Below are 10,975 nucleotides of genomic sequence, written 5' to 3' on the forward strand. Positions count from 1 at the left end.
TAAGCCGAGCGGTTCCCGAGGAAAGACATCCGGAAACTCCCGAACTATTGCGATATCCTCAATCTTCGGTTCCTCAACCGATACGTCCAATACGATCGCCAAATACCCCCGGCATTCACTTTCTAACGGACGTGTAGCTTCCAACGACGAAATCAACAAGGTTGAGGTTCCACCTCGACTCCCAACAAATTCAAAACCCACTCCATCCAACGGGTTAAACTGGATGGCCTTACGATAACAATCTACTACAGCCTTTTGCTTCATCAACCAATCCATCCCCACGATCACATCAAAATCATACATTTTCAGCACAATCAAGTTTATTTACCCTCATGTCCATCTATAATCAGCCTACGGTTAGGACATCTAATTGCAGCCACTACGCTATCCTTTAAAGGTGTAGAAATCTTAAAAATAACATCCAATGGTACTACACTCAAATCAGCCGGTTTAACAAATCTATCAACAATAAAGGAATGCATAGCACCCCGATCAAACAAAGCATAGGCGACTTGATTATACAAGAAGACCGTACCAGTAACGGTCGGCGAATCTTTCGCCTCCTCACTGGTGACAGGAAACACCATTCCTTGAGCTTGTGGACGATTCCGGAAGTTTTGTGGCGCGGCTCCCCTTAGTGGTCCTCTCGGTTGTGGCACCTGCCTTCCCTGTTGCCTCTGCGGGCGATCCTTCACCTGATGGCCCGGCTGGCCACATCCAAAAGAGGCTCCATTCCTATACGGGTACGGACCAAGTCCATGTCTGCGGTGACACGGATTGCACACCTCACTGCGGCAGAAAACGGGTTTATTGATTGCTCCTCTGCGATTGGGTGGGATGTGATGTCCGCCTCCATACATAGGCTTCTTCCCTTGCTTCTTCTCAAATCTATTTGAGGACGTAAACCGCGACCCAAATGTGGAAGTCCTCTTAGCTAAGTCCTGCTCCACTATCAGCGCCCTCTTATAAAGGTCATCATAGTCCCGAAGGTTGAACGGCGCTAGTATACTCTTAATCTCGGGCTTTAGCCCGTCCCCGAACCTTCTAGCCATATCCTCGGGGTCCTCAATCAATCTCGGGGCATACTTAGACAATTTCGAGAACTTGGCTTCATATTGGTCGACAGTCATCTAATTACGGCGGAGGCGGAAGAACTCAGCCATCTTCTGCTCTCTAGCTGTCCTCGAAAAATACTTATTATTAAAAGCCTCCACAAAGGTATCCCACACCGGGATCGTACCTTACGGGAAAATTCTATCCTTGACAGCTCTCCACCAAGTAATGGCGTTACCCTCTAGTTGATAGACGGCCGGGACCACCTTATCCTCATTTGAACATCTAAGCAAGTTGAACACTTTCTCCAATCCTTCAATCCATTGGGTGGCCGCTTCGTGGTCTCCGCTTCCAGTGAATTGCAGTGGTTTCAACTTGAGAAACTGTTCCACCATCTTTTGAGCCTTACGATCCTCAACTACAGCCACGGGTGGCATATCCATTGGCGGAACTGCAGGTGGAACTACGGGTGGGGCTTCAACACTAGCGGCCGCAGCGGTGTTTTGAGTCCTTATCTGCTGCCCTATCAACTCCCCCATAGCTCCTAAAGCTTACATAACCTCTGCCATAGTTGGCTCTTGCCGAGCGGGAACAGCTACGGGAGGTGCAACATGAGGTGCCGCTCCAACATCGGCGATCTCATCTACCGGCCTCACAGGCCTCCTTCGGGGTGCTCGAGGTGCTCTTCTACCGCGCCCGCTCATTATACAGAAATGATGCGGAGTCCTACTTATCCCGAAGCAAAACGCGGTCAGAAGGCGACCCCAAAACTTAACACACAATAACAATCACATGCATAGCGATAAAAGTCCTACTAACTATCCCATATCCCATCGCTCCTTATTACTCCATGCCAATGACCGGATAGATCAGGCTGACCTTGCTCTGATATCACCTTGGGCGGGGATGTCACGCCCGACTCTCGAGCCTGCGACATCCCTACCAATTCACCACGAGGTCACGAAGGATAACGTCCCGGGCGCGTTATCGACCTATCAACTATATACGCATGCGGAAACGGTTTACTCCCCGACAACATATAATCAAATAGGGATAGCCTAGCAGGAGATACATACCAAGACAAATAGTCAAAAGTAACATACACGGTTATAGGACAGCAGATGAGTCTTAACCTTACCGAGCTACATAAATATATACAACACCATACTTTGGGGCGGCTCACTAAGACCTCAAAAGGGTACCGGGTCAAATAAGGTTGACTTCTCATCGACTCCAAAAGACTACCTTCGCAACTTGGCCTTGGTGTCAGTAAAGCTCTGTCACTTGGGACTTGAAAATGGTTTCCCCCAACAGGGTGAGATCTAAATCTCGGTGAATCAAGCCTAAGCTCGGTTAGGACACCGATTCACCTATAACATCCTAAATACAAGGATTATAAAATCACGATGTAAACATATATCCAACAATCAAATCATGTGACAATAATCATCCACATGCATACTTACCAGCCTTCAGCTACACATAATGCAATGATTGACTTGACTCAATAGTCACATCGGACGACCAACTAAACACGCATCACACTCACAAGTTTGCATTGGACACCACACAAGTCCATTTATTAACGATGATCGCGCTCTTGGCGCAACAATGACGAGGATCCACGCGATCGACATGATCGACTCTCACAATTAATGCGATCCCGCACTCTTCCGGCAGGACCGGGCTACATTCCTTTGCCCTCTTGGCAACGGCTGCTACAAACAGTGTATCCAGTGCACCCCGCACAACACGGCAAGTAGGCATCCCTATACGGGGCTTCATCCATCACAAAGCTGCGACCGGCATCCGATAATACCTTAAAACCATATGTATCATACGGGGCATGAATTATCGTGCTTACGGCAAGTCCTGTGGTTCCATAAAAATGGTACGGTGTGTACTATGTGTATAGTACGAACTTGCTAGGAAAACCCATCATTGTCCCTTCATATGACCATACGATAGACCCGGCACATCAATCAATTTATTCTCTTTGATTTAGACGGGATGCTCACACAAACGTGCTCAAAGACTCAGCCCAACACCATTTTCATGCTAAAATATGTCTTTGATCTTGCACACGATCATATGCATATGCAGACTACCAAATAGATCTTGCAAAGACACACGGGACAATTAACTCCCAAACGAACGCCAATTCACTCAATGAGCATTCGGGGTACTCAAATCAACATTTCAACGCAGCGATCCGCCCAAACAAAGTCATCAATTCAACACGAATAAACCAATTCGATTAGGCCAAATAAAGGCTCAATTTCGTGCCAGAGTCATTAATTAGCCAATTTGATTTACAGTTGCCAATCAATTGCTCATCCTTAACCTATCGCTCGCCCGCGATCAAATCACAACATATAGTCAAATTCGTCTAGCATCAAATAGCCACAGACAATTCTAATTTAATCGATTATGGCCATTTACCCTAAATCGGGTCTCTAACTAATCCGACCAAAATCAAATCTACCTAAATGCCCTACCGATTATCTAATTAATCTTAGGCACAATTAGCGCCCTAACCAAGGATTAGAGTCAACTCACCAAAAACGGTGGTCGAGGTCGGGTCGGGCACGATTTTTTGAGGCCGGGGCCAAAAATCACTGTTCACGCCGGAAAACACTATTAACATCGGAAACACTGTTCACCTGTGGCATTGTTCCGACGACACTATTCACGATCCAAACCGTGACGAGTTCGGCGGTGAAATCGCTACAGACGATAGCAGCTCAGCGATTGGAGCTCCGACGAGTGATGAAGGCTGGAAAAACAGAATCGGCGGGGGTAAAAATAGGGAAACCGGGGCTAAATTGAGGGAAACTCGACCTCACGGGTTGAGGCGAGGCCGGGGGAAGGCTGGGAGACTCACCTACAGGTCAAGGAAGACCTTTGGAACCAGCTGGGGCCGGAGGACGGCGGCTGGAGGCGGCCGAATAGCGGCTGCATAGAATCGCGCAGAAAATAGGGGAAATGGGCGCGAAACAGGGGAGGTCCGATTAGGGCTCAAATCGGGCTCTACGGGCGGCGATCGACTTTCGGCGACTTCGTAGAACAACTAGAGGTCAAGGGCGACAACTTGGGGTGGTTGGCGGGCGGTGGGTGCGGTTGAATCGCGGCGGAGAGCGGCGAAACAACAAATTTGCGCAAAACAGGCCTGGCGGAGCGAGGGGGCTGTTCCGGGGATGTTCGCGACTTCCGGGGTGGCGCGTGGTGGTGGGATGGATTCTGGAGGTCGAGGGGAAGATGGTGTGGTAGTGGGTGGTGGTTGGAAGGGGCTCGGGATGGCCGGAGCAGCTCGGGCACTCCTTGGACGCAAAACAGAGCGGTTCGGCACCGAGGCTGTTTGGGCTTTTCGGCGGCAAATGGCGGCCGGGATGTCGGTGGCGGCGGCGAGGAGCGGTGGACCGAGGAGTAGGGTGGTGGATGGAGGTAGTGGTTTGGCAAAAATCTCCAAGGAAGAGGATGGTTCGGTGATGGAGGGGAAGGGCTCGCGCGAAGGAAAACAGGGGAGGGGCTGCAGACATGAGGGACAGAAAGAGAAGAGAGAGGAGCACGTGGCTTTGACTAATGGGGAGGCCGAATTGATCAAGAGTGGGGCCCACCCATCTCTTCAAAATTAATGAATTTCGTCCCATACGTATAATATCCAAGGGCGGTTACGTAATTTGACAATTCGGGATCGATCGGATTTTTGGCTCAATCGATTGGGAATAAATTTGGATTTCTACGGGCTAGGTTCGGTCCGAGAAAAGGTCTAGGCGCGACGAATAAAAATCCTAAGTCGCGGTGACCACGATTTCGAGACCCAATCGAAATCGAACGACATTTCGGGACTCGTCCAAAAATCGTCACTTATATCCTTGCGATCCAAAAAATTGCACCGACTAAAATTCAATTTCTTCCTTTTTATTGAATTCGGGCAAATTTACATAATCCAAATTTCCCGGGCATCACACTCTTGATAGTGATCGGGCGGATAAATGGTTAGGAGCAATGAAGGATGAAATGATTTCCATGTCAAATAATCAAGTATGGGAACTCGTTGATTTACTTGATGGGCACAAACCAATTGGCTGGAAATGGGTATTCAAAACCAAGAAAGATAAGAAAGGCAACATAGAGAGATTCAAGGCAAGATTGGTTGTGAAGGGGTTCACACAGAGAGAAGGCATTGATTTCATCGAAACCTTTTCTCCGGTGTCCACTAAAGACTCTTTTCATATAATTATGGCATTGGTGGCTCATTTTGATTTAGAACTTCATCGGATGGATGTCAAAATAGCTTTTCTAAATGGAGATCTGGATGAAGAAGTATATATGCAGCAACTCGAGGGGTTTAAAGAAGCTGGAAAGGAGCATATGGTGTGCAAACTTCAAAGGTCTATATATGGTTTCAAACAAGCATCACGTCGGTTGTACTTGAAATTTGATAGAGTTATGAGATCATTTGGCTTTGAAGAAAACAAATTTGATCAATGCATCTACATGAAAGTAAGTGGGAATAAATATATTTTCTTAGTACTTTATGTAGATGACATTTTGATTTCTAGTAGCGATGTTGATCTGTTGAATGATACAAAAAGTTTTCTGTCTTCAAAGTTTGATATGAAAGATCTTGGGGAAGCCTCTTATGTTTTAGGCATTGAGATTCATCGTGATAGATCTAAGAAGGTTCGGGGATTATCTCGGAAAAGTTGTATAGACTGCGTTTTGAAAAGATTCAATATGCACACCCGCAAGGTTGGTGAAGTTCCTGTTGTGAAAGGAGATAAATTAAGCATAGAACAGTGCCCTAAAAATGATGTTGAAAAAGAAGCAATGAATAATGTTCCATATGCTAGTGCGGTTGGCGGTCTTATGTATGCACAAGTATGTATCGGACACGATATTGCTTTTGCGGTGAATACTCTTGGGAGATATTTATCGAATCCGGGTCATGAACATTGGGGTGCAGCTAAGAAAGTAATGAGATATCTGCAGCGAACAAAAGAATTTATGCTTGTGTATAGCAAAGTAGAGGATCTAAAGGTGATTGGGTATTCGGATGCGGATTTTGCTGGTTGTTCGGATGACAAAAAATCAACTTTTGGATATATTTTTATGATGGTTGGAGGTGCTATTTCTTGGAAGAGTGCAAAGAAAACCTTGATTACGAACTCTACAATGTATGCTGAGTTCGTAGCTTGTTATAGTACTTCAACTCAGGCTGTTTGGCTCAGAAATTTGATCTCGTAATTGTGAGTCGTGGACTCTATTGCTAAATCTATGGTAATCTATTGTGACAACACCGTAATCGTGTTTTATTCTAAAAATGACAAAATCAGCAATGCGTCAAAACACATGGAGATCAAATATTATATTGTTAAGGATTTGGTGAAAAAGGGAGATATTGTGATTGAGAATATTAGAACCGAGTCCATGTTAGCTGATCCTCTAACAAAAGCTTTTACGACCCATTTTGTTTAAAGAACATGTAAACGATACGGGTGTTTTAGATTCTTTTGAATCCTTTTGTTAGTGGGAGTTTTGCATAGTTTGTTTATCTGGATATTGTAATTATATGCAAACCGATAATGCTTTTTTATGATGTTTATTGAAGCATTTACTTTTGGTTTTCATCATTTTTTTTGCTATGTCGAGCGAGAGATGGAAATATAAAATAGTATCTTTAAACATATTTCAGTTTAAAGATAACTGGATGTCACTAATTTTGAGATCTCATGTTGAATAGTGACATAGTTGGGCAATTTCATGTTGTTTAGAAATTGTACCAAGGCAATTTCGTGTTGTTTAGAAATTGTCGTAATGCAATTTCATGTCGTTGAGAAATTGCATTGAGGACCAATAAGGAATAGTGCATGTTTGATCACATGTTGGCACTATTTCTTACTACACTACTAGGCCTATGATCCATGAAATTATAATGCTTACTATATGTGATTATGGAAGGTCATGTGTTGCGGTATTTTCTTAACACTTAGACCGCCATAGTCCTATATTGAGGTTATAAAGGATTGGGTTGATTCAGAGATGCTATTATTGGAATATTATTTATTTTAAAATTGTGGCCACATAAAACAAATTTTCAGTTATTAACCCGAGAGTGTCATTTTCGAAATAAAATCATTCTAAAAAAAAATTAATTAATGTAGCCCAAGTGGGAGAATGTTGGAAATTTCCTATAATATGGGTTTACATTAATTAATTGATTTTATGTTTTGAATACTCGGGTTAATGGATATTCCAATATATGTGCGGAACCCTTTAGTGATCTTATTGAATTGGGTTTTGGCATCTATAAATTACAGGCCTAGTTGAGCAGCAAAGTGTAGGCAATTGTGTTTAACTGAAGCCCGTGATGGGAGGGGAGGGGCCCGGTTAACGCACTAATGATTAGGGTTTGCTAGGTCTCCTCTCTAGCCTATAAAAGGGTAAGTTATACGTATCGATCGCTTTATCCCATTGAAAGCTGCTATAACGAAATAGGCCATAGAGAGGAAGATTGACATTCCAATAGATCGTTGATCTATCTTTCTTCTAGAATTGCAATGGCTCAAACAGGTATGCTTTAATTCTGCTGCGTGTCTTAATTATAGTGTTCTACATTCGTATATTAGATCTGATTGTTCTTGTATAATTAGTGTTTATGCATTAAGAAATTGTTACATGAACCCCATCAACACCTTGAGATCAACGGCGCCAAATCGCAGGATGGGCCGGGCTTCTGCTGCACGGTGATTGTGCCCTTTCACCGTACCCGCATCAACCGAGAAGGGTCGGTAGTCACATACACGGGCACCGATTGCATCAAAATCAGAGTGTGGCATCAGCCGCAAGATATTTGATGGGGACTTGCCGGTGGCAATCGCAAGGATAGGAAAGTGGCGGCCCGATTGGAGGGCAATGGAGGAAATGGGTGTTAAATTATGTCTTGAATTTGAGCCCCGTGAACTTGATCCGAGATTTATTAAAGGAAAGTCAGAAATCAAGCAAAGGAAAATATGTACGCGAAATCAACTTATGAATTAAAGTTGATTGTGCGTTGGTGTCTTTACTCTAGAAACATAAAAGTTCAATGCAGACTTGGACTCGACCAACGTGCGTCAGCCAAAGAAAGAAAGAAAATACATGGAACTTCCAGGTTGGATTCAGCCAAAAAAAAGGATAAAACAAGAAAATCCAATTTTGAGATTTTGTTGACCTTATCTTGGATTTTGTATCTTGCATTCTGTTTCCAGTTTGTTGTGGCTATCTTCATGATGGAAATTGGCATTTTCTTTGGTGGTGGGTTTAATATAAATACTTCTCAAGTTTGCTTTATTGATGACTTTCGAAAGAGTCCTGAAGCACCAGTTTCAAGTGCTTAGTAGAGTGTTTTTTGAGCAGAGGATTTATTCGTGGAATTACATCAATAATTCTTGTGTTCTAGTCAAGAAATTCTTGTGGGAAGAATTTGTGATTAAATTCCTTTGTGAGATTGAGATATTATTTCGCTAGGAATTGGAGGCTAAATACTGTGTGCGTTATTGAATGTAATTGGGGCTTGGGAAACACCGAAAGTGTTTGAGTTACTTGAGTTTGGTCCGTAATCTCCGTGTATCGCTTGTTGTATAGTGAAATTCGTTGCTGTTCTCCCCATGGACGTAGGTCTCTACAACTGAATCACGTACATCTGGTGTCCGATTTATTTTTCTTGTTTTATCTATTATATCGTTCGATCGCTTGGTTCCACACAATAATGGGGTTGGAGATTCAGGACATGAGGATTGGGTTCACCCTGCAGATGTACCCACAGTTGCCGCTTTCAGAGTTTATAAGGCGAAAGGAAGGAGTTTCGCTACATCCATCGATTGAGGTTTACATGGTGGATGTGCCGGAGACGGCGTGCCGGAGGCAATGACTTAGACCAAGCCGATAATTGATGATCCCCAAAGGTTACTTCATTAACCGAAGGATCACACATTGTAGTAACGGCAACAAGTAGTCACAAGTATTACGTGATGGGTTGCGAGTACAGCAAAATCGAATTTGAGTCGAGCACTTCCAATTTGCTGTGAAACATTACTATTCCCCATTCTTAATTTAAAAGTTTTGAACAGCATCGCTTGTCAAGAAGATTAGTTTGTAACAATCCAGTTATCATTTTGCAAAGTAATTGTTGGATTGTCCTATATACTAAAAATTCTTTGTATTAGCTTTATAGTTACGTACCCATCTAGTCTAACCATTGGGGCCACAACTTGATGGATTAGTTTAGTTTGTTAAATGGGCCTTGGAGCTGCTACAGAACGAGCACACGAAAGTTAAAAGCTTAATAAGCCGCAATACCAAAATATTATAGCTCCATAGTCCCATGTCCAAACTCACAAGTTTACCCTCAAGCTCTACGCTTGGGGTTAGACTTTTCTTCTGAACTTCTAGTGCATTTCGGAGTCTGGGGAAACCACCGACAACGGTGTTATCATAGTAGTCGGAAATTAGACTGTAGTATCGCCATTGGACGATATAGTAACGTAAGGAAGTTAGAAACTGATCTTTAATTCCCCATATGAATATATATAAAAGCACTATTCGGGTTCATCTTGCTCATAAAAGTTTATTGGGTGGAAGCAAATAAAATTCAATGGATCCATGTAGGTCGACACACAAAATCTAATTAGGTAAAGTGTACTTCTTTGTTTGGACAAAATGTAAAGCATACTCTATGAAGTCAATAAAAAAGAAAGTATATGCCGTTGTTCCATGGAGAACCATCTGGGGATGTAAATAGGATGTCGCAACCTTTATTCAAAGAGGTATAATCGGGATCCATTATTGGCTTTGATAACTTTGTTTTTCCTTCTGTTGCATGTCATCCATGCAAATGGTCTAAACTTCTTCTGCACCAATTGAAATGACCTAATAGAAATATGGTGAAATTTGGCATCTTGACATGGAAAGATGTCACGGAAAATATGGTAGAAAAGCAATCACAGAATCAAACAAACTTAGACAATTCAACAATATCATAATATATTCGTGATGAGAGATTGGTTATTCTGCCCAAGTGTATTTTGAAAAAAAAAAAAACAATATAAAGTTAGAGTTCGTTACTCAGCTAAATAAACTTTGGGAAATTACAGTTCTTTTCTTCCATTATTCTACTTGGTTTAATATCTGCACAGAAAACACCCTGCATGTATAATCCTACCCCAATGGTCGCAACATCGTGGGTATTGATGGAGGAAGACCACATGTTGTAAAGCCGACAATCACTACATTGTAAATTAAAGCCCCAAAGATCTCAAAAAGTACAAAAATTTTCGCTTAATCCATTCGAACAAAAAACCCAGTATTACATTCCAAAGGGTGAGACACCTATGTCTGTATAGTATAACTAATGACATTGCTGTCATTTTCAACATTACATCCAGGCATCATGAAAAATATTTGTATAGTCAATTGCAGTCACACTTTCAACTCTTGCATTTGTGTATATTTGAGTACAAGAGGAGCCTATTTATAGGCTTTATAGGAAGACTAAATACAGTAACGAAATATTACATAAACAATTACAATAAATCATAATGATATCCCAATCAGTCAAATGATATCAATCAGAATATTGGCAATCAATTAGAATATAATAATATCTAATAATATCTAATACTCCCCTGTCAAACTCAAAGTGACATAGAAGAAGTCAACAGGAGTTTGGAGAAAAGATCTTGATAGCGCCCAGGGAGATATGTCTTTGCAAAGATATCGGTAGTCCGATCAGCAGATGAAGTGAAAACAAGTTGTAAAGTGCCATGGAGCACATCATGTCATATGAAATGACAGTCAATCTCAATGTACTTGGTACGCTCATAAAAAATATCATTATCGGCTATTTGAATAGCACTTCGGTTGTCGAAGTAAATGACCG

The 10,975-nt window shown here is 42.4% G+C and overlaps 1 protein-coding gene across 1 annotated transcript; it reads right to left on the bottom strand.

Annotated features, from left to right (window-relative positions):
- Window positions 1-320: 320 nt before the first annotated feature.
- LOC125316282 lies at window positions 321-1,130 on the bottom strand. The gene has a single exon (XM_048284289.1). The coding sequence runs from the start codon at window positions 1,128-1,130 to the stop codon at window positions 321-323; it is 810 nt and encodes a 269-aa protein (XP_048140246.1).
- Between the last annotated feature and the right edge of the window lie 9,845 nt (window positions 1,131-10,975).

This window comes from Rhodamnia argentea, chromosome 8 (assembly GCF_020921035.1).
Source record: "Rhodamnia argentea isolate NSW1041297 chromosome 8, ASM2092103v1, whole genome shotgun sequence".
NCBI lineage: Eukaryota > Viridiplantae > Streptophyta > Magnoliopsida > Myrtales > Myrtaceae > Rhodamnia > Rhodamnia argentea.